Genomic DNA, 24,709 nt, shown 5'->3' with positions numbered 1-24,709 from the left:
CCTCATTCCCCTCCACCCTGCACACCCTCTCCCACCCACATTACCCCCTTTACTTCATGTCCATGTGTCATGAAGTCCTTTAGCTTCTATATTTCCCATACTGTTCTTGCCCTCCCCCTGTCTATTTTCTACCTACTATCTATGCTGCTTATTCTCCATACCTTTTCCCCCTTTCCTCCTTCCACTCCCTTGTTCATAACCCTCCATGTGATCTCCATTTCTGTGGTTCTGTTCCTGTTCTAGTTGTTTGCTTAGTTTTTGTTTTTGGTGTGATTATTAATAATTGTGAGTTTGCTGTCATTTTACTATACATGTTTTTTACCTTCTTTTTCTTAGATAAGTCCCTTTAACATTTCATAAAATAAGGGCTTGGTGATGATGAACTCCTTGAACTTGACCTTATCTGAGAAGCACTTTATCTGCCCTTCCATTCTAAATGAAAGCTTTGCTGGATAGAGCAATCTGGGATGTAGGTCCTTGTCTTTCATGACTTAGAATACTTCTTTCCAGCCCTTTGTTGCCTGTAAGGTCCCTTTTGAGAAATCAGCTGACAGTCTGATGGGAACTCCTTTGTAGGTGACTGTCCCCTTATCTCTTGCTGCTTCCAGGATTCTCTCCTTCATTTTTACCTTGGCTAATGTAATTATGATATGCCTTGGTGTGTTTCTTCTTGGGTCCAACCTCTTTGGTACTCTCTGAGCTTCCTGGACATCTATTTCCTTTGCCAGAATGGGGAAGTTCTCCTTTATTATTTGTTCAAGTAAGTTTTGCACTTGTTGCTCTTCCTCTTCCCATTCTGGTACCCCTGTAATTTGAATGTTGGATCGCTTAAAGGTGTCCTGGAGGTTCCTAAGCCTCTCCTCATTTTTTTGAATTCTTATTTCATCATTCTTTTATGATTGTATGTTTTTTTCTTCCTTCTGGTCCACTCCATTGATGTGAGATTCAGCTTTCATTCCATCACTATTGGTTCCCTGTGCATTTTTCTTCATTTCACTTATTGTAGCCTTCATTTTTCCATCTAACTTGTGACCAAAATCAACCAATTCTGTGAGCGTCCTGATCACCAAAGTTTTGAACTGTGCACCTGATAGGTTGGTTATCTCTCTGTTGCTTAAAAGTACTGATTCTGGGGCTTTCACTTCTGTTTGAGCCATCTTCCCCCCCCTCCTTTGGTCCAGTTGCACCTGTTACGTATAAGGGGCAGAGCCTTAGGTGTTCATCAGGGCAGGGCACCCCAGTTGCTAGGTTGTGACGTTGTATGTGGGGGCAGAGTCCGAGAGAGAACAATGGCGCTTGCTCTGTTCTCCATTGGACCTCAGTCCCTTCTACCACTTCCCCCAAGCAAACTGGGTCCCTCTGGTGCCGATTCCTGTGTGGGTGGGCTTGTGCACCTAGTGGGACTTTCCAAGGACCTCTCCTGTGAGGCTGGGAGTCTCTCCCTGCGCCTCAACCCCCACAGGTGTTTTCAGTCAGTGTCCCGAGGCTCTATTTCCCAGCACTGTGATCCTGGGTTGCGTGCAGTGCCTTGCTTCACAACTGCTGCCTCACTGGGTCTGCCGGTTGCCACCCCTCGGCTGGGGTCTGCCAGCTGCCGCTTGCGAGCTCAGGGTCCGCCCACTGTGGTCTTGCGAGCCCCCGATGCCTTACGTGCCCGGTCCCAACGCTCTCTGCTCTCTACGCCGAGACCCGCGCCTGGCTGCCTGACTCTGCCCCTCCTACTGGTCTGGGATGAACGTGTCTATTTTAACTCCTTGGTTGTCCGACTTCCACACAGTTCAATTTTTCTGTCAGTCCTGGTTGTTATTCCGTTTCTACATTGTTGTTGTGCCTATCTTGGATGTGCGAGGAGGCACAGTGTGTCTACCTATGCCTCCATCTTGGCCGGAAGTCCTGATCCAGCACCTATATTTTAATTTAGGAAATTTATTCATTTAATTAGGAAATTAAATAAGTAGCTGAGGATACAAGATAATGGGAGACATACTGTATTAACACTACAAAGAGCTATTTCTTAGGTTATTCTTATTCCCTCTTTCCTTTATTTCATTTTTTAAAGGTAATGGATTGACATCTTTTTTAAAAAATATTTTATTTATTCATTTTTAGAGAGAGGGGAAGGGAAGGAGGGAGAGAGAGGGAGAGAAACATCAATGTGTGGTTGCCTCTTACATGCCCCCTACTGGGGACCTGGCCTGCAACCCAGGCATGTGCCCTGACTGGGAATCAAACAGGCAGCCCTTTGGTCACAGACTGACACTCAATACACTGAGCTACACCAGCCAGGGCTTCCTCTTTCCTTTAAAAACTCAAGATATCAAGCTAATAATCTCACCTGTTTCCAGCAGTGACTTCCACGCATGTGTAGAAAGCAGGCTCACATTCAAAGTTATTCATCACAATGCCATGATAGCCATTTTGAACATGCTGATTTATTCCTTTTCGACGAAAGTGGTCTAGCACTTTGTTTATGCTGTCTATTCCATTTAAAATGGCCTGTTTATAAGTGAAAAACATTAAAATAAGTTACCAATGGCTCTCTTGCTAGCAAAAAATAAACCCTTTATATATTTATTTAAAAATATGCCAGATATTAAATTAAAAACACCCTCCCCCAAAACACACCCCCTTGAAATATCCCAACTACATGCAAAATCTTATATTGTGGGTTCTGTTCTCTGACACTAGCATTACAAATGGGTTCTTTATCTAAAAATCAAAAGTGCTATCATTAATTACATAATTATATAATACCCATCATTTTACACTTAAAGGACAAGTGATTTGCACTCTACTCTTATTACCTGGAACCCATGACCTACAGCTTGAAAGCTAATAAATCTTTGTGCAACAGCAACTGACTCAATATAAACTGAGGTAATGAAAAAAATCTGCTCACCTTTCCTGTTGCCGCTCTAAGAAGTTGCTGCTTCTTTTCAAGGTCTTCTCTTTTAGCAGCAAGTGCTTGCTGTTCTGCATTCTCCTCTCTCCACAAGTAACTCACAAATAAAAATTAGACTATCTTTAATTTCAAAAGGACACATGGAGAAAGACAACAGGACAGAAGGAGAGGATTGAATGTAGGGGGTGGGGTTGGGTAGGGCGGAGGAAAGTAATGGGGGGAAATGAGAACTTTAACTGAACAACAATAAAAGAAAGTATTAAGAAGATGCACTAACAGTATATAATTTAGAGTACAATAATAAAATCAAACTTGAATAATAGTTAATTTATAACTTAAAGACCACTTAACAGCCAATAATTAACATTTCTCAAAAAACAAGGTATATTTTAGTCTGTACTAACTTTCTTTCACTTTGTAATTCATCTTTCTTATTTTTTACTTCATAGTATTTTCTGTCCAGTTCTTCTACTCGAGCTTTGACTTCATTAAGGTCCTGATCCAGTTTCTATGGAAATAAAAATAATTCAAATTTAAAATCCAGTATCATGCAAGCTAATCCAAAGTGACAGAAAGCAAATCAGTTGTTGTCAGGGGATGGGTGAGGGGGACAGTAGGGGACGGAGGGGGGAATTACCATGGGGTATGGGAAACATCTGGAGGTGATCTTAATTGTGGTGACAGTTTCGCAGGTATACATATGTCAAAACTTAGCAAATGATACATTTTTAATATGTGCAATTTATTATATGTCAATTATACTTCAATAAAAGCTGTTAATCAAGTTTCATTTTTAAAAATTATCTTTAGATAGAAGAGCATATCATCAGAAAACATAAATCATAAAGTTACTCTAGAAAATATTGCTAAAATGAAATTTTTTCATTAATAATCTAAGTCTTACTACTTATATAATACATACTCCCGAATTTTAGGAGAAAAACGTACATTCATAAAATCTCAAAACACTGCAGTGCGTACTTTCCATATTGTCTCCTCTGCACACAAACACTAGACCACAAGAGATTTATGAGTATACTGAGAAGCTAAAGGTTATTTTGCATAATGTAATCAGCACTGTAAAATCCTATCTGTCCCATATAAAGGAGAGACTTTGCCTTCACAAGTGGTCATTCTGATACCCTAAGGTATGACTGGAATGTTGAAAAATAAGGAACTTGAAATTTGAGAAAGAATAAATAAACTTCTCATTGAAGGATCTTAGTTTATCAACCAGGCTCTTTAAAAGAAAAAAAAAAGAGTTTGATGTTTGTACAAACCCAAGACAAAATGCATTTTCTTTATTTCAGGGAAGGACCTGCAGGCATTGCAGTTAAAGCTACACTGTCTAGGGACTTTGTGTCAGCTGGGTCCCCAGGACCCTGGGTCCTGTGGAGTGAAGACTTAATTTCAAGGTCATGGCAAAACGTAGGAAGTTCATCGCTAGAACTGTGATGGTGCAGGAAGAGAATGTGGAAGGTGCATACAGGACCCTAAACAGCATCCTCACCATGGATGGGCTCACTGATGAGGACATCAAGCGACGCAAATACTACTTACTAGAAGACTTGCCGCCACCACTGACAGTGGAAAATCTATGAAACCTGCGGAGGATCTACACATGGGAATGACTTGCAAGATCAACTTTCTAATGCGAAAAAACTGGGCAGAGCCAAGGCAGGGCTGATTAGGCCTGTGAACTGTAAGCTCTGTAGGAAAACCCCTATCCACCAGTTGTGCCTCCATGTCTTTTCTTTCTGCAACCCCATTCTCTTTTACCATTTCTTGCAATAAACTCAACCATGTATATTATAACAAAAGCCATACTGTCTACCTAGATAAACCCGCATTTTCCATTCCCTCCATTGAAACCAAAGTCCAAAGCACATTGCACTCTCAAGGCCAGTAGGCTACTGTCTATTACTCCCAGTTACTATTCCTACTAGTTGAGTCGTTTATGGTTACAGAGTCAGTTCTGTTTGCTTCCAACTGTTGTATTATTTTTTTGGCTAACTGTGATTACATTAAACATTGACTAAGAATGAGTACCAAGAATTACTTCTTTAAAAACTTGATGTATGCCCTGGCTGGTGTGGCTCAGTGGTTGAGTGCCGACCTGTGAATCAAAGGGTCGCCAGCTCGATTCCAGGTCTAGGGCACATGCCTGGGTTGTGGGCCAGGTCCCCCAGGTCAGGGGCACACAAGAGGCAACCACATATTGATGTTTCTCTCTCTTTCTCTCTCCCTTCCCCACTCTAAAAAATAAACGAATGCAATCTTAAAAAAAAACACAAAACTTGATTTACTTCTGGACACATTCAAAAGTGAGTCACTAAAAACTAAATGGCCAAATCAACTTTAAATGACTAGGGAAAAATAATTATATAATCTGTAATACATAAATGTATATATCAATATGTAATATGCACTTTATCAAAGTAACTCAAAACATCAAGTCACAAAAAAGTCATTCATTTATATACCTCACTGTAAGGTATATAATATTATATGTCAACTATAATTGGAAAAAAATCACAAAAAGTTAAAGAACTGGCCTAGATTAAAGAGGATAACAGACAGATAACAACTAAATGCAACAAATGATCCTAGATTAAACCCTAAATTACACTGTTTTCATCCAACTTAAAGTACATATATATGTGTCTGGCTCATTAACAAGAAAAGACCCCTGGGAACTCCAATTATGATTCAGCCAAAAAAACAAATAAAAACAAACAAAAAACCCTCAATCTTGGGCTCTACTTCAAAAGACTGGTACACTCTGGTGGAGGATGTTGATAACGGAGGGACTATGTACATGTGGGGAATATAGGAAATCTTTATACCCTTCTCTTAAGTTTGCTATGAACCCAAAACTATTCTAAAAAAAATGAAGTCTAACAAAAAAAATTGGCACATAAGCATACATTTATCTATTTAAAATAAAATACTTAGATATAAATGCACATGCTCTTATGTATATGTATGGTACATGTGCATATTATATATGTAATACATACATATATTAATACTGTATGCTTTAATGGCTTATTTGAAAAACCAAGCACACCATCTGGTACAGATCTTACGTGGTGTGACAGTTCCCTCTGGGTACGCACTGACAGACACACACACCGTCCTTACCCTGTGCCTGTCCCACACACCTCCTCTGCACCACTTCCATCATCCTCCAGTCACCTACACTATCAGCCACACACACCACTTAGGAAGGCAGTTTTCTCCCTCTCTCATTTCAAATTATGAGAGATCTTTCTTACTCTGAAAGTGACTTTATCTTCTACTTCAACTTTTAAGGAAATGCTAGCTAAATATGCACAATAAATGTTTAATTCATTTAGAAAATGTCATGAAATCACCATTGCTTTACTAACAAAAAATACATTCTGCAGTAAGTTATTGACAGAAAATTACTATAAAGTTATGTTTCAGATTTGTATGATGCTAAAATTAAGGGTAGTGCAGATACATACTACCAATTCATAAAAATATATTTCAAACTATACTCAGTCTACATGGACACTCATTGGTAAAAGAGAACTACCATATGTATAATGTTGAACTTGTGCCGGTCTCTTCTAAATGAGTACCTCTCTTGTATATTTTAAGAATAGTGTGGAAACTGTTAAAAACAAATAGGTAAAACTACACACTTATCTCTATGAAAATATTTTTACAAAACAGTTGTAAAAGTTCTTACATTATACTGCTCCAAATTTTTCTCTTTATTTGCCTCAGTGTCCTCCAAATCTTTATGTATAGCAGCAATCTGTCTTTTCTTATCATTAATAGCTTGATCTAAAGACTTGAGTTCCTTTTTAATCCATTTATCCCTTTCTTCTTTTGATGTAAACTGGCTTCCTCGACCCTGCTTTGCATAAAGATCCGTTCTTTCCTGGGTAGCTTGGGCCAATCTACACAAGATAGAAGAGAATGGATTGAAAACCAGAACAGGAAATAACCAAGTTTAATTGCAATCAACACATCAAAAGTCCAGAGACAACAGTCATTTAAAAAATTCTATTAAAGAAGTTTTTAAATATAAAATCACAGTTAAAGTCAGGTATAATATAAACAAGCTCACACCCAAAGGATTTTAGACAGAAAATGTCTTTACTCCAGGTTTGTGTTACTTGGTAAATCTATACAGTTCTAGTACCCCTTCTCAGGAAATGCTCCAACTAGCCCTGACTGGTATGGCTCAATGGTTGGGCACCTTCCTGCAAAGCGAAAAGTTACAGGTTCGATTCTGGTCAGGGCACATGCCTTGGGTTGTGGGTTTGGTCCCTGGGCAGGGAGCATAGGAAAGGCAACAAACAGATGTTTCTCTCTCACATCAATGTTTCTATCCCTCCCTCTCTGTCTAAACATAAATAAATAAATAAAATATTTTAAAAATGCTCCAACTACATTTAACTATACAAACATTTCAATCCTTTACAATAAAAGACACTATAAAGGTTAAAAGGCAAGAGAAAATATTCACAACACACAGAACAAATATTAACATAAAACAACCTATAAAAAAGAATTTTAAAATGGGAAAATGATATAAACAGGCATTTCACTAAAATGAATATAAATAGCATAAAAACATAATACAGTAACTCATAAAATTAGCAAGCACTGGCAAGTCCAATCTACAGATAGATACTGAAATGTCTACGTGTTAAAAGAGCACTGAGTGAAAAAAGAAAGCTGCGGAATGAAACATACAGTAAGATGTTATTGGGGTGAAAAAAACAAATATCATGAATGTTTTTAAAAGACCAACAATATCTAGCTATGTTATCTTCAGTAAGTTATTTAACCTACCAGAGCCGCAAGTTTGTCAAATTTAAAGTGGGGGCAGTGTAGATCCCTTAGGTCCTTTGAGTAGAAAAAACGTAGGCAATATGCATACAGTAATGCTTGGCCCACAGTATTTTTTTAACACTGGCTATTACTTTGTAATCGGCATTTAACTTTTGCCCTTAATGCTGTGCCTTCTTAACCCGTAACTGTTTCGCTTCTATAGAAAAACCAGGAAGAAAGGTAAGTGTTGGTGAAAAAAAATCCCAGACCTAGCAATTCCTCGCTCTTCTTTCTCTTTTACACTGTTGAATTTAGGTTCTGTTTCTGCCAGTTCTTTCTGCTTTTCTTCTATTTTTTCAAGCAGCTTCTGCCTCTCTTTTAATAAGCGTTTCTGTAAATAAAGCAAGGTAAGTAAAAATACAATCGGCTTAAAATTTTTTTGTATAATTTATAACTCTAGCATAAAATGTTTTCTCATGGCCCTGGCTGGTGTGGCTCAGTGGACTGAGTGCTGGCTTGCAAACTGAAAGGTTGCCAGTTCAGTTCCCAGTCAGGGCACTTGCCCGGGTTGCTGGCCAGGTCCCCAGTTGGGGGCATGAGAGGTAACCAACCAATCACACATCGGTGTTTCTCTACTTTTCTTTCTCCCTCCCTTCCCCTCTCTATAAAAAAGTAAATAAAATCTTAAAAACTAAAAAACTAAAATGTTTTCTCATGAAAGAAATTCATGAGAAAACTTGTCCTGTGACATAAGACTACTTTTTCAATGTAAGAAACAAAGAGATAGTACTGAATCGCTACATGAATGAAAATTATTTTAATGTGCCAAATCTTTTATAAAAATTCAAGCATATACCCTGTCACAGAAAGGACTATCTTAGTTCTGCAATTCCTACTCACCTGAACATTTATGTTTTTCATTTTTTGCATTTTAACTCACCCTTTGTTCACTATTGCCTGCCAATTCATCTTGTAAATCCTTCGCTTTAAGCTCCAACTTAGTCCTCTGCTTAATTTGTTCTTGTCTTTCGGCACTGAGCTGCTCCTTTTCCTCCTTCATAGCTGAGATTTTTGTTTTCAGTTCTCTAACTTGGCGCTCAATATCCTATTAAAAAGTTTCGAACACAAGTCAGGCAATTAAGAGTACAACAGCAGAATTATATAAAACCATTCATTTTGTCCCTTCATTTTCTTTCATTTAAACTTTCAGTACTCTATGTTTCCAGTACTCAACCCCAGACTCACCCCACTTCGAGTTACCATTCCTAATTCTGGCACAAAGTGTTTACTGTGGTCAAAAAACAGGAGTTAGCCTAAGCTTAGTTGTAATCTTACTTCCATTTTATCTCTTGCATCCTGCTGGGCATCTCTTAATTGTCTGGATTTTTCTCCACTAGTTTCTCGCTTAGCAGAAAGCTGAAACAAACAAACAAACAAACAAGTAAATAACAAGCTATGGTTTCTAATCCACTTTGAATTTTTCTTTTTTATTCAATTTTTAATTTAATTATATTTAGAAACAAAACTGGTGATTATACTCCAAGGCATTTAATATTTCATAATATCTATCTAGTAAAAATTTTAGATACCTGCTAAAATAATCATTCACTTAAAAGCTTTTACAAAAAAATTTTAGTGGTTTTCTTTAAATAAAAAATTCTTAGTTTTTAAGCATTACCTATAACAAATTTTTGTACAAAATGTCAGCAGTAGTAATTACAAAAATACATTTTAAAAAGCTAAGAAAAAAGTCATGAGGCATTAAAGGTGGCTTCCTTTGATCCTGGTCCATGTGACACCTGATTGTATTTCGGATACAACCACAGCAAGGCCAACATGGGTCTACATATTTTTCTTGGAATAAACTGAAAGAACAAATTTGCTAACTAGTAAGTTTATAAAGGGGTTTTCAATTTAAGTTTCTATTTAAAAATAATTTAATTTAAAAGTATAAATATAGCATGAGTTTAGCACATTCATAGTAATAAAATTAATCTGAATTTAAGTAGCAAAAGTAAGTATTTTACCTCATCAAGTTTAGCACGAGTCTCATTAAGTTCCTGGTTGTAAATGGTATATTCCAGGGCTCTTCTCATTTTATCCCACTTCTGATACTGAGCTAGTTCTTCCTTTTCTTCTTCTAAGGTATGTAATCTCTCTTCAATGTATTTTAACAACTCATTGATTTTTTCCCGTTTGCCCTCTTTACAATAAAAAAATAAGGGAAGAAAGAGTTGAATACATTTTATATAACATCACTTCTCAAATATGTCATGAGTTAAACTTACTAAGAACTATAGTATTATTTCTTTGATATTATGTGGTAACCAGATTTAAGATAATAAAATGACAATTGATATGCTTTATTAAACAGAGAACAAGCTTACACATAGTGACAACTGATTATTTTAAAGATTTTCTTTATTTTTAGAGAGAGGGGAAAGGAAAGGGAAAGAGAGAAACATTGACATGCAAGGGAAATCTATAGGTTGCCTCTCTCATGCCCCCAGCCAGGGAGAGGCCTGCAACCCAGGCATGTGCCCCGGCAGGGAATCAAACCAGTAAGCCTTGGGTTTGCAGGCCAGCACTCAACCCACTGAGCCACACCAGCCATGGCACAACTGATTCTAAATAGGTGTGATAAGGGCCTCAGTTTAAGCTTCCTTTAAAAGCCAGTGAGCCTTCCCACACACTAAAAAACAAACAAACAAAAGCCTACTAACATCATTCATGCCACTGATTTTCAATTTTACAATAAGGGCATTATCAGCAGCTGCCATATACTGAATGCCTACTGTACTCCACTTGTGGTGTTACTTGGCTCTTACAGAGATATCAAGTCAAAAGTCATAATGTCAGTCAGTTATTAGCAGATTTTGAATCCAGGACAGTTTGACTCTAAGCTACGATAGGGCACAGTACTTGAAAAGTCAAGTAGGGTTTCCATAATAAATGTACTAATGAAGAGTCTAAGTTCGAAGTTTTACATTTACTTGTTCCTGAACAACTTTTTTTTTTGTTTTTGAGGATACATCCAAATCTGTTATCCTCATATACAATGAGGACAATAACGACACAAAGTGTCTGACCTAAAAAGGCGTTGTTATCTCACAGCAACAATTCTTTATTCAAAGAAATAAATTATTGGAAATCTCAAACCTTAAACTGCTTAAAACTAATTTTTGCTCCATTCAGCACATAGACAAATTATCATACAATATACCCCTGAGAACAGACGTAACTCCTTCCCACTATAACATAATGCAAAGTAATTCACAGCAAATAGAAGGTAGAATCACATTTACTTTACCTGTTTCTTTCATTAAAGAGATGCTTTCTTCTTTTCGCTCATCATAAACTCTAGTTCCAGCTACTTCTCGTAATAGCTTTAGTCTCTGAGAATCTGGTGCTGTTGCCATCTGATTGATCTAAAATTTTTAGAGAAAAATAATAGACTATTCTTTAAGAACTGTACCTTAAAAGAGTATTCACATAAGTTGAGTATGAGTTTGCTAATGTAATCCTATAGTACATCCAGGGGTGGGCAAAGTAGGTTTGCAATTGTTTATATGGAAAATAATACATTAACAAAAAACAATACCAGCATAAACTGTGTTTTGCATACTCACAACTATAAACTTACCTTTGCTCACCCCTGTATACCTATATACTTGTACTTCCTTTTACTTAAATGAAATTTACCAAAGAAAAATCCAAATAGAATTGATACATTTATAGGACTAATTTATGGATAAAACTCTCCAAATTACAAATAACAGAGGAATATCACACCACCATTTTTTCTTAGTCAATATGCTATAAAACATGAGACTCATTCTAAAAGAACAGAAGGGGAAACCATAACTCACTATACATTTTTTAAAAAGCTACAAATTATACTATTAGAAGTATAATAAAAATGGTATGCTTAAATATAGAGAAAAACAATTGTCTCCCAGGGGTAGTATGCATTAAATAAAATAAGCAAAAAAATCTTTAAAATCTCATTTACAAATATATGGCAAAAAATACAAAGAATGGTAAAACCTAATTGCCATGCAACTTTATATAACAAGCATGAGTTTCACATATTCACAGAAAGAAAATTAAACAGTTAAAGTTAAAATGTGCTATCACTGCATTAAAAATTCACGTGACAGTTACATTAACACTTTTACATAAAAGAACCAGATCTGAGCTGAGAAAAATTGATCAAAAAGTATATATAACAAAAGTATATACAACAAAAAAAAAACTACCCTTCAGATGCTTATCATTGGGTATACCAATTAAGCATGTTCACTCATTAAATTTATTCACTTAAAAAATATGTAATGAATGATTACAATATAAACGCCATTCAGCTGGGTACTGGGAAAACAACAGTGAACAAAACAGAACAGGTCTTGCCCACATGGAGCTTACATGCTAGTGGTAAAAGAAAGGAAATAAGCATACTATAAAAATAGAGTAGAGTAAGGAAGTAAAGCAGTGGAGTAGGAGTAAAGGCAATGCTTTTGTGGATGAGGAAGTCATGGGTGGCTTATATGAAATCAGAGATGAACAGAAATTAAAATGATGTAAAGGGGCCCATGTTGTATGTGTGCAGAGAAAACTCAGATAATTGCTGTGCCAAACTACCTTCCTTTTGAAAAAGTTTCTCTTACACAGATGATCTTTTCAAAAATCTGTTCTTCTGGTATCACATTTCCCAAAGGTGAAACACCAAACTCTTCCCAATCACTTCTTCTAAATGCTAACTTTCCAACACATATTTAAAAACACCTCCAATGAGATATAGGAAATGGACAATTTTCCTCTAGTCCAAACACTACAGAAACCTTTAGGTCACTACAGGTATATTCTAAGAAAAAGATATTATCTCAAATATAGATTAAAGTATATGAGGAAATAATAGAACAATCAGCTAAAGTACATGGAAACTAAAACCTATTAAGAATATAATCTCTATAAAAAAATAATACATAGCATTATGGTGGATTTCTGGTAATGTAAGCCTTTTAGTATTTTAATTCTGTGATATACTGAGTAGCAGTATTAATTTGAGAAAGTAATTTTTTCAAATGTGATTTTTATAGAATTTCTACAATATTTTAAAATCACAATTATCATGACTTTCACAAAGCAAAAACGTCTTCCAGCACAATGCACATTAGTACTAGTGACACAGGTCACTAAGGAAAGATGATCCACTTAAATAACTGCTGAAGTACTTCCCTCCCATTATGCAATGGGCTTATTTTGTGTTTTGTGGCCACATAAAAGGTTAATACTACCTTCAATACAAAAAAAATCAATGAAAACAAGAAGATACGTTTTTGTACAATGTAACCACTAGAATCAATAAACCAATTCTTCATTCAATGAATATATTCAGAAAGCAAATTCTATTGAAAAACAGACAATTTTTTTACCTTTCCTTGTTTAACAATATAATAAGGATTACTTCGAGAAAAACCAGCACTTTCAAGGAGATTCATCACATCATTTTTCCTATTAAAAAAGATTGAAAATTTCAGATAAATAATAATCCAACAATAACCAAAAAAACGAGAACACTAACTTTTGGGTCAAGGAGCATGAAGGAGAGCAGAACAGTCATTACACCATCTGTTTCATCAGCCTCGGAGACTCTTCTGATTCCTACGTTTATGCTCCAAATACTGATTTGTTAAACATGAGGCAAATATACTCCACATATGAGGCAAGTAAAAGAATACTTTTACCCGTTTGTAAAGAAATTACAATAAAGCAAATGCTTACGTGACCATCTTCTTGTCTAAGAAATATTGATCCTTTTTGGCACCAATAACTCTTCGAAGTGAAACTTCCTCTTTGTCAATCTAAGAAAAACATGTCAGCAAGGGTACATTCCTGGGTTGCAGGCCGTAACCCCCAGCAACCCCACATTGATGTTTCTGTTTCTCTCTCTCTTTCTCTCTCTCCCTCCCTCCCTCCCCCCCTCTCTCCCCCTTTCTTCCCTCCATCTCTAAAAAAAAAAGGTAAATAAATAAAATCTAAAAAAAAAAAAAAAAAAGAAAAACATGTAAGAGCCCTAAGTTAATTTAATAGTAAAAGTGAAGCCCTGGTCAGGTAGTTCAGTTGGTTAGAGCATCGTCCTGATACACCAAAGTTGTGGGTTTGATCCCTGGTCAGGGAACAGACAAGAATCAGCCAATGAATGCATAAATAAATACAACAACAAATCAATGGTTCTCTTTCTCCCTTCCTCTCTCCCTCTCTAAAATCAATTTCAAAAAACTATCATAAGCCCTCGCTGATGTGGCCCAGTGGACTGAGCGCTGGCCTGACAACCAAAGGATCGCCGGGCTGATTCCCAGTCAAGGCACATGCCTGGGTCGTGGGCCAGGTCCCAGTAGGCGCGTGAGAGGTAACCACACACTGATGTGTCCCTCTTATTATCCCTCCCTGCCCCTCTCTAAAAATAATAGATAAATAATCTTAAAAAAAACCCAAAACCATAAAAATGGTGAAAAAGAAAACTTTTTGGTAAATAAGGTAATTTTAGAATCCCTAACCATAACAATTATTCTGAAATATCAATCTCATTAAAGGCATGGTATATGAATACTTAATTCCTATGATAGACATTTTTTCACAAGTGTGCACATTCCCATTTATTTACAAAAATGGTCATTATAATTTTAAGACAAAATCAGTATGTAAACTGCATCACTGTTTTCATATAAACTAAATTGTAATAGCTTAAGTAAATAAAGCTATAAATAAAGGTTTTAAAGCAGGGTTGTCAAACTCCTTTTCACCAGGGGCCACATCAACCTCATAGTTGCCTTCAAAGGGCCAAATGTAATTCTGGACTGTATAAATGTAACTACTCCTTAACTAGGGGCAAGGAGCTCGACACTGCCACCAGGTAGAAACAAGGTGCAGGGCCGGATAAAACAAGGTGGAGGCCTTGTGTTTGCCACCTGTGTTTTAAAGCATGAGTAAAGAAATAAGCTGCAACAGTAAAATTCTCAACATTACTGAAAAGAAAAAACAGTTACTCACTGGCAACCGGTTATCCGAATTGTCAAAAATAATCTCCACAAAAGCAGAAATAACACGAGGACCAGTACCTTCCTAAAACATGAGATAAATAAATTTTTAAGTAGTATTTTCAAATTCTTTAAATACATTGAAAGTTTTGTACATGGTTAACAAGCCTAGTTCAATGGAAAAAGTTTCTACCAAACTAGTACATATCCTTCTTGCCAAAACAGCACAGACACTAGATTAGGATAAAATACTTTTCAACCAAAAGGCTTTAGATTCTGAATGAGGAATAATATAAGAGATGTCAAAGTTAGGCCCTTATTAGAGCACAAGACCCCATAGACACTAAATTCTATTCTAAAACACTTTATGGCTTTTCTTTTATAGACTCATCTTAATCCTAGAGAGGAACCCTAACAAATCATATAACTATTGGAACTGTTTTTGTAAACATTTAATTTCACATAGTCTATGTGGTTTGAAATCTGCTAAGAAAACACACATTTAAGGCACGTTAACATTTAGATCAATTTATGACCCAACCACTTACATACTAAGTCCAGGTAATTTCCGGATTCTGGACATTGTTATTATATAGTGGTGCAATATAATGGAGAATAACTAAAAAGATTATTCTTTCATCGCCAATCTGAGGAACCTAAACAGAAATTTTTCTATAGGGAATTAGTCCTGATTACTGAACTAAAAATTCAAATTCTGGGGATCAGGTGAAGTGGGGAGATAATGGTTAAAAAAAATCCTAGGTGTGAGAGACATCATTAAGATATACGGATGAATCTTGCTTTCTGGCCTTTAAATTAATTAATTATAAGCCACATTCAAACCAGAAAGGTAAATTACATTATTTTATTACAATCTTTTATAACTTTTATCCTAAAATCACTTTAGTTCATTATTCATAATGAAAAATTATAATAATTTCCTTTCTATATACTATACTTCTTTCATACTGAAAAGTAATGTTACCATTTAAGTACAAATATGGCTCAAAATAACTTGTCTGTTGCTTAGTTTGCAATGGTTGCTTCTCTACACTCCCACTTAACTTCTGGCTCGGAATCTAAAAGTTCCTAACCCCCAATTTCAAACTCTTCTTTCTCCTCAGCACACCTTCTTCTAGAGCCTTACCAGACAATACCCTGAATCAAAAATTTATATTTATATGGAAGATAGAGCAATATATATGAAAATCCTACAATTTTATTGTATAAAAATTAGGGCTTTATCCTGCATTAATATAACATTAAAATTTACAGCAGAATAACACACTTAAAAGGCTATATTCTATTCACAAAGAATATGAAACTAGAACAAACGATTTATCAGGACTGACAATGTATTTTAAAAAATACACACAGTTGACCCTTGAACAACATGGGTTTGAACTGTGAGGGTTCACCTACATACGTTTTTTTTCTTAATTGACCTGCACATTCAAACCCATGCTGTTCAAGGGTCCACTGGCAGTTGGGGACCCACACACGGAGGGCCGACCGTAGTTACATGCAGATTTTCAACTGAAGGCAGTGGAAGCTCCTATCCCTCGAGTCGTTCGAAGGTCAACTTAATATCAATAATGTCTTAAAGAAGTCTCACTCACATGCAATAAAGCCAATCGCTGTTCTGGACGAAGATGACTAAACTCGTCACTGAGAACAAATTGAATTGCTAGAAATACAAAAACATAACTATTAGTACTGTCTAAAGCAATGCTAATACAGTGGGTTACCCACTTCATATAGACAAAAGCTACACAGAAAATCTGCCTGTACTTCAGACTAATCAGCTAAAAAATGATGATATAAGAAAAACGTTAAGAAGCTTTCAATGAAACATTTAAGGTAAGAAAATAAAAAGAAAACAAAAAGGCATAGGAAGAGACAAGCAGAACTAAGGTCTCCCTGTTAAGTATTCACTGACTGATTAGGTTAACGCTGTATTTGCTTTTACCCACTAGACATAAATGACATACATTTATTAACAAAATAAGATACATTCCTACAATATCCTTAATTTGATACTTTGTCAAAGAAACAGACCTAAGTAAACAATATAGGGAAATGTTTCAGATTTGTACCTTCTACTTAACTGCTTGCAATGCCCTTACCTTCAGTAAGAAGGAGCCATTCTACTTCCAGACCACCCTGAGCTACAAATGGAACTCTTTACCCAGCTGTTCTGTTCCCCGTCCACCCAAGAGAACTTGGATGGTCTAAGAGTGGCTGTGTGTGCATGAATGGGGTGAAGGTGAGGATCGGTTGTCTGTCATAATCACCTTGGGGCAGGGAGATGAATTCAAACTGCTGTCATCCCACTAGAGATTATGAAATACTCACTTCCGTAATGCCACTCTCTCACTATCCCCAAGTTACAACCACTGATAGGATATGGAGTGCCCTTTAAATCTATGAGCACAGACAGGAGAGAACCTTTGCTCTTTTAAACCCCCCTCTTCCTCAAACACTACTCAAATAAGAGGTTCAAAATTTTTTCAACTCACTCCTTGTGCAGTCATTCTGTTAACATGATTTTTTTCTTCCCAGAAGATATGTTAGCAGAGGCATTACTATGTGTACCTAAATGGATTTTAGCTTTAGAGATAATTTATACATATGTATTTACAACACATATACTTCACTCAAGTTTAAAAAGCACTTCCATATGTATTATCTCGTGTGATTCCCACAACCCATCTAAAGCAGGTAGGGCAAACACCTCTGTTCTTACAGGGGTAAGAGTAATTTGAGGGGTTAAGTGTTTTGCCCAGTCTCACTCAGCTCATTAATTGTTAGGCACAGAGGAGAACTCAGATCCTGACATTCCGATCTCTACACTCAACTGCAGCCCTGTATGAAGAAGTATTTGAGTTTCAAGAAAAATATCTCTGAAGACTTATTTTTTTAATAAATTATCTTAAGATACCTAGGTCTTAATATATTTAGAATTCAAAATACAATACCTACCATAAAAAAAGTTACTTTTTCCAGATCCATTTCTGCCCACTATAAAAGTTCAAAAAGACATGTTATTTTATATAAAAACTAATATAATTAAAACTTTACTCAAAGTATTAGAAAATTTATAAATCCAAGTTCTGAGCAAAACATCTTAATATTTGATATTACATACAACAGAACAGTGAAAAAAATACAACAGAACAGTGAAAAAAATACAACAGAACAGTGAAAAAAATCAATAAACAAAACAGCTTCAATTACCAAATGAGTGCAGCTTTTATATAGATTTCAGTTTTTTAAAGACATTCATTTCATTGTTGATTCTTTTGCTCTTTCCTAATACTTTAAAATTAATAAAAATAAATATCTACCTGGCTTTCATAAGTTATAACCATTACAATGAACATTAATTCTACTTTAATTATATATAATAAAGTATCTTTTTAACAATTTAAAGATTCATGTATTTATTGCTAACATTTAATAGTACTTAATCATTTTAGCCCTGGCCGGCTGGCTGAGTTGGCTAGAGCGTAACCCTGACACACCAAGGCTGCGTGTTTAATCCCCAGTCAGGGAACACAAAGGAGTCAACCAGCGGATGCATCAATGAGTGGAACAACAGATCGATCTCTCTCTCCCACCCCATTTCTCTCTCTCTCAAATAAATACAAATTTTTAAAAAGAATCATTTTAAATTCTCTAACTACTGGCCTATATATAACGTAGTTTCATAGACTCACAAAAGTATGGACAAGTGTAAGGCATTGTTTTTACTACCCAAATTCAGAAATAAACAATCCTATATATAAGAGGGTATCAAATGTTTTAAATTTAATGAATTTGAGTTTTTAAACAAAAATTTCAGTTAAGTCTTAATGTTGACCAAAAAATGCTGAAAAATTTAGCCCCAAAGTTATCACCTTTAATACAAAATAAATCCTAAAGAGATCATTTATGTTATGCCAGAAATGAATGAAGCACTTTTAAAAGGAGGAACATAACAGATACAGAAGCCTGTCTGTGTCTGAAGTCTGAAGTGGACTTCCACTGGCTAAATCTAGGACAACATGACTACCAAATAATTAGATGAATTATAAATTAGTGCTGAAGGCAGGGGGAATAATCCATGAGTCCATTCTGATTGTAAAAAGATAAATGAACAGCTACGGAGCTTGTGGTGAATGTGAAAGGAGCACTGGAAGTAGAAAAATCATCTTGTAACCATCAAATTAAAGTCAATTATCAATGGACGCTAAATCCAGGGGAAACTTTTGATAAGGAGCACAATGTTTACATGTTTCAAAAGGGTCTCCCCATCCCCATATTATTTATTAATTGCAAGGGAAAAAAAACACTAACTAGACATTGGGAAAACTGGATACTACCTTGACTGGATGATCAAAAGTAACATCAATAAGAGGTAGATGAATATCATGTACCTCCAGATATAATTAATACCCAGAGGATACATTATTTATAATATTTTTCAAAACCAGTATTAGTAACGACAAAGAAACACTGTGGAAATGATCTACATTAAAGGAACCTAAAGAGGCCCTGGCCAGCCACACCAAGGTTGTGGGTTTGATCCCCCGTCAGGGAATGTATAAGAATCAACCAATGAATGCATAAATCAGTGGAACAACAATGGCTGTTTCTCTCTCAAATCAATCAATAAATATTTTTTAAAGGAACCTAAAGAGATATAACAACTAAATGCAATATCTGATCCTAAAGTAGATTACTGGAGGGGAAAAAAATGCTATGGAGAACATTTATGAATCAACATTAACTGGAAAATGAACACAGATTATTGCATTGATGTTAAATTTACTGAAGTTGCTAAGTGTACTGTGATTATTAAGAAAATATCCCTATTCTTAGAAAGTTCACATTTAAGTCTGAGAAAAAGTTCCATGATATACACAACTTAAAAAAAAAGTGAGTACAAATAACAAAGCAATTGGGGAAAATGTTAATAGTAAGTAGGTTATATATGTATATGAGTATTCTCGGTAATGCTCTTGTTCACGCAACTGTTTTGTAAACTTAAAATTACCTCTAAACCAAAGTTTAAAAAAGGTACATTAAAGGAATTACATAGCCTTGGCCAGGTGGCCCAGTTGGTTGAAGCGCCTTCCTATACACCAAAACGTTGAGGGTTCAATTCCCAGTCAGGGCATACATGCAGGTTGAGATTTGATCCCTAGTAAGGGCATGTATCGGAGGCAACCATTGATGTTTCTCTCAGGTCAATGTTTCTCTCTCTCTCTCAAATCAATAAACATATCCTCGAGTGAGGATTAAAAAACAAAATTACATAAATAGTTCAAACCATAATCCATTCATACATAATTAAAAAATTTTCAATTTCCCTTTAAGAATTACTACTACCTATAGATTGAAATACTATATAGCAATTTTAAACATGCTGAATATATCTAATAATAATATTCAAGTTTATTATTAAAAATAGGAAATTACCAACATACTACACTCAAACCCATTTTTGTTTTAGATAGCGAACTTATATAGAAGCACACAGGGACTGAAGAGGTACTGAGGTAGACCCAATTCACGTGTACCCCGGATTCACCTGCCCCAAACCAGGCCTTAGCTGCCTGTCAACAGACAGACCCGATTTCCCAACACTTCGGGTTGCTGCACCCTACCCTGGGCGGGGTACCTTCAAGTTAGATCTGTGAAACCTACAGGAGGCCACAGCTCCCCACCCACTTCGGAGGAGTCAGCCCCAGAGTACCACAGTCCAAAGGCATGGGGGAGCTAGCGCCCTCTGCGGTAAACCCGGACCAGTGCGAAACAGGAGCCAGCAGCGGACTAAACCCTCTCCATTCCTCTGCCAGGTGACCTTCCCAAGGCAGGGGGGGGTTCATCCGGTCTATCTGGAAGTTAGCCAAGTGACCACAAGGCAGCGGTACCTTCCTTACAAAGCTGCGGCCAGCTTATCCCCTCACTCTTGCCCTCAGGCTGCACCCTCCCATTAAAGCCTTCCAGGTGAAGCAGGCCTCAGGCTCTGTTTTTCCCCAGAAACCCAGGTGAACACAAGTATGGACCATTAAGATTAAGAAATGGCTATTTCTGGGTAGAAGGATTACAGTTTATTTTAATTTTTTCCCTTTCAGCTTTTATGTTCTTCCATAATATTCTTCCATAATTAAGATATTTCTTTTGTTAAGAGGCTAGAAAAAAGGTAACCTTAAAAAAGATATGTTTAGTATATTCAAACATTTAAACATCAGCACACAGATGTTTGCCTTTGAATCTTTTTTTTTTTTTTTAAAGGGTCAAAATCCTTAAACAAAGTGATATGTGGTCACAGGATATTTTTACAGTCAATCTCAGTCTATGTTATTTTTGGTCTTTCTGACCTTAAGACATTGAAACATGTTAAACCAACAATATAATATTATGTTTTTTCCAGCTAAATCAAAAAGAACATTTGGATAATTTCCCTTATAACTATTAACAATGCTGATGTTGCAACCAAAGTACCGCGGTAAAACAGCTGTCTCCCAACAGCTAAAACAGTAATACTTGATAGGCCCTATCACCGTAATTTTATCATCCTAGGTAATAACGGTCTTCATTTTAAATCTCATTTATAAAACTATACAGTTGATATATTAAGATATTTATCTACTTATAGCTGTAAAGTTAAAGAAATAATATAAATCTAGCATTTATTTTCCTCTTCCTACATATTTTCTGATTGATGAACATCAGAAGGCACTTACTTGTAATCAAAAGATAAGTAAAACCTCAATATATATACCTTATTGTATATCAAAACAAAAAAACTTCTTTATTCCCAACTACAAGGTTATAACTGACTTAAGGGCAGGTTTTTTCTTGCTCTCAACTTTTAAAATTTATCGTTTATTTCAAAATAAAGAATGACTGATTCTCCAAGGTTCACCCTTTACTGGGTTCTGTGACTCTCACTATCCCATACTATTCACTGAATTATGCTCCCCCCTCTTCGTGCTGAAATCCTAACCCAGTGTGATGCCTGTTGGAGATGGGGGCCTTGGGAGGAGGTTAGGACGACCCCGTGTTTCGCCGAGTATAGTGTGCTCCCTTGTATAACATGCACCCACATTGTTGGTGCTGATCCCCATGTCTAATTCATATTACACATTGGATTCAGTACCACTCATGTATAATGGGCACCCTTATTTTTCCCTCAAAGATTTGGCCAAAACAGTGTGCATTGTACACACCAAAGTACTTAGATAAAGTCTTGAGGGTGGGACCTTCATAATGAGCTTAGTGCTCTGGGGAGGGAGGGGGAAGGAGGAGAAGTAGGAAGAAGCCAGGAGGGAGGGTGGGAGGGGAAGCAGAGAGAGGCTCAAATAAGTAAGGTTCTGTGAGCATGAAGATGGAGGCCCCCAGACTCTCACCATTCTAGCACCCTAATGATGGACTTTAGCCTCCAGAACTGAGATAAAATAGATCCCTGTTGTTTAAGTCACCCAGTCTATATTTTATGGTGGACTGAGTAGAATATATCAACATACCCCATAAAGAGAACACTGTATAGAAGTCTAACAATTATCGACAGCACATTCTGTGCCTTTCTGGTGTCTAGAAGCACTCTTTTCATCTATCCTTTAAAAATTCAGAGCATCAAAATCCACTTTTGCTGGCTCTATCAGCAAAATGGAACATTATCATCTTAAGAACCTACAGACTAAATATGGTACTACAGGGCAATCACCATTAGCCCTTTACCCTCACAGGTGCTTTCTCATTTAGCCTCCCCAACAGCCCTGTGAGATGGGTACCCTCATCTCCACTGCACAAAGGAGAAAACAGCGTCCTCAGGGAACCAAGTTTGAGAAAGAATGCATGCCAGAACCGGGATTTGAATCCCATTCTCTTTCCCTCCAAAGTGTATGATCCTCCCACCAAGCTGTGTGGTAGCCTTAGACATTATGGGGGCAGGGGGAGAGGAATCCGAGAGCAATGTATTTGTGAGTAGAAAATGGTCACCTTTGAAATAAGTGAGCACTGTAACTGAGAAATGACATCAAGAACGGAATAGTTCCAACACTAAATTTACTGTCAATCACTATAAACTTTAAGCTATTAAAACATACCCACATAGGGGTCTACTCAAACAAAAATAACTCGTGACTGTGTTATTCAAATATTTCAAACATGTAAAATAAGCGAGTCACCAGTGCAGGCAGAAGGCAAGTTATTTCATATAAAAATATATATATAAATTTATGTATCTTCAAAGATAATTCTTGTCTCCCTAAGCCTAGGTATATGCAGAATTTAAATGGTTGCAGAGATAAATCTGATCTGGGAAACCATAAGCACTTACCAATAACATTATGTTTTGAACTGAAGGGATCTACAATTGTTTGATCTCTGTAACTTCGAAAACCCTGGATAATAACCTAATAAACAAAAGAAATATTTTTTCAGAACACACACAGGAAAAGAATAACTTCTCAACATTTTCTCTTGCACTTCTTCCCCTTTCTCACTGAATGTTTGCCAGGGAGCTTTCGACTTCACCTACGGGAAAATTCATTTTGGAAAGGGGCGATTAAAAATCGCTTAAGAACAAACAGCCTGATGACCAGGACCCACTGACAATGTTTTTTTTTGTTTTGTTTTTTTTTAAGGCTCCCCCATTAGCAGCCCGTTCAGGGCGTCTCAAAATGAAGTCCACCGGGTAAGGCTCGCTGGGACACTAAGGTCTCGGGGACGGAGTGGCCGCACGGAGCCGGCCGGCCGGCCGCCCGGCCCCGGCCCCCCGGACGCGCGGGACGGCCGACCACACGGGACATTCCCAAGAGGGAGCGCTCGGAGCCGGACTCGCCAACAGAGCGCTCTCCCGGAGGGCCGCGCACGGGCTCGCCTTTGTGATGCGTGCAGCGCGGGAAGAGCATTTTGACAGCAGCAAACAGCGGAACGAGGCGGCGCCACTCGGTCCGCCAGAAGGGGGGGGTCCCTCCCACCGCTCCTGTCAGTCCGCGCGGAGAAAGGCCCCCGGCGAAGCTGACACCCCAGCCTGAGCGCCCGGGGGCGCCCCCGGGCCGGGGAGACCTATCTGCACACGCCCTACGCGAAGGGCCCGCGCGGGGTTTTCCCCGCCCGCCCGCACAGCTCGGCGGCCTCTCCCGCCCCCGGCCCACCGGGGAAGGCCCGATCTCCGCGCCAGGCCCGCCCCGCCGGCCCCTCCACACCTCTCCGAGGTCCTTCCTCCTTCCAACCAGCGCCGTGGACAGAGGCACGGGCTGCAGAGGGGCACCCCACTTCTCAGCGCTCCCCGCGCTCCCCGGCCGGGCCTCTGCCCTCCCCCGGTCCCTTGTGCAGCCCGGGTCCCCCGTGCAAGGAAAGGTGAGAGGCCGCAGCTCGTGCCGAGATACCCCCGCCTGCAGGAGCGTCCTCGCGGGCCCAGAGGGGTGAGAAGGGCGTGCAGGCCTTACCTGCTTTATGTACATGGTGCCCAGACCCCCGCCGGGGAGAAGGGGTACCCCTCCAGAAGCAGCTGGGCGGACGCAGGGGTCAGGTGAGGCACCTCCGGGACCCCTCCCCCCACGCGCCGCTCTGTCCCCGCCGGCCAAACAAAATGGCGTCGCCCAAGGAGGCGGAGTCCGCGCCTCGGCCAGACCCACCCCCGTTCTCCCCACAAAGCCTAGGGGGAGTCAGCGTCAGGTCTGCTCCTTCTTGTTTCGAAAAGGGGGGCTTCTACGGCGTCCTCACGTGGATTCATTTAATTCTACGATTTGTAGCTAAAACTGCCCCGAGACTTAGTCGGAACCTTCAATCGGAAAAGCCTTGATTGCGAGGTTGGCTCGCACTCCCTCCGAGCGCGGAGCCAATGGTTGCGTCCACGCGGGGGGAAAGGTTCGGCGCCAAAGCCAAGTATGCGAGCCCCAGGGCCTGTAGCTGGGCTGGCTGGGGGCCACGTGGTCTCGAACTATTTAAAAATGCG

General features: G+C 38.1%; 1 protein-coding gene and 1 pseudogene across 1 annotated transcript in view; one reads left to right on the top strand and one right to left on the bottom strand.

The window, feature by feature from the left end:
* The window catches only part of SMC3 (structural maintenance of chromosomes 3), a 35,239-nt gene extending 10,885 nt beyond the window's left edge, over positions 1 to 24,354 (bottom strand). The window contains exons 1-16 of the mRNA XM_028511363.2: positions 24,201 to 24,354; positions 23,087 to 23,162; positions 17,737 to 17,775; positions 16,374 to 16,441; positions 14,768 to 14,839; positions 13,499 to 13,578; positions 13,150 to 13,228; positions 11,025 to 11,142; positions 9,742 to 9,917; positions 9,050 to 9,130; positions 8,655 to 8,819; positions 7,984 to 8,105; positions 6,621 to 6,834; positions 3,307 to 3,410; positions 2,900 to 2,999; positions 2,336 to 2,496 (exon numbers count right to left, since the gene is read on the bottom strand). Coding sequence (XP_028367164.1) covers positions 2,336 to 2,496; positions 2,900 to 2,999; positions 3,307 to 3,410; positions 6,621 to 6,834; positions 7,984 to 8,105; positions 8,655 to 8,819; positions 9,050 to 9,130; positions 9,742 to 9,917; positions 11,025 to 11,142; positions 13,150 to 13,228; positions 13,499 to 13,578; positions 14,768 to 14,839; positions 16,374 to 16,441; positions 17,737 to 17,775; positions 23,087 to 23,162; positions 24,201 to 24,215 — 1,670 coding nt within the window. The 5' untranslated portion in view covers positions 24,216 to 24,354. The remainder of the gene's footprint in view (positions 1 to 2,335; positions 2,497 to 2,899; positions 3,000 to 3,306; positions 3,411 to 6,620; positions 6,835 to 7,983; positions 8,106 to 8,654; positions 8,820 to 9,049; positions 9,131 to 9,741; positions 9,918 to 11,024; positions 11,143 to 13,149; positions 13,229 to 13,498; positions 13,579 to 14,767; positions 14,840 to 16,373; positions 16,442 to 17,736; positions 17,776 to 23,086; positions 23,163 to 24,200) is intronic.
* Positions 4,167 to 4,589, top strand: LOC114496096 (annotated as a pseudogene).
* Positions 24,355 to 24,709: the final 355 nt, after the last annotated feature.

Source organism: Phyllostomus discolor, chromosome 5, assembly GCF_004126475.2.
Source record: "Phyllostomus discolor isolate MPI-MPIP mPhyDis1 chromosome 5, mPhyDis1.pri.v3, whole genome shotgun sequence".
Classification (NCBI taxonomy): domain Eukaryota; kingdom Metazoa; phylum Chordata; class Mammalia; order Chiroptera; family Phyllostomidae; genus Phyllostomus; species Phyllostomus discolor.
The sequence above is the reverse complement of the archived record's forward strand: the minus strand, read 5'-3'. Positions and strand labels throughout refer to the sequence as shown.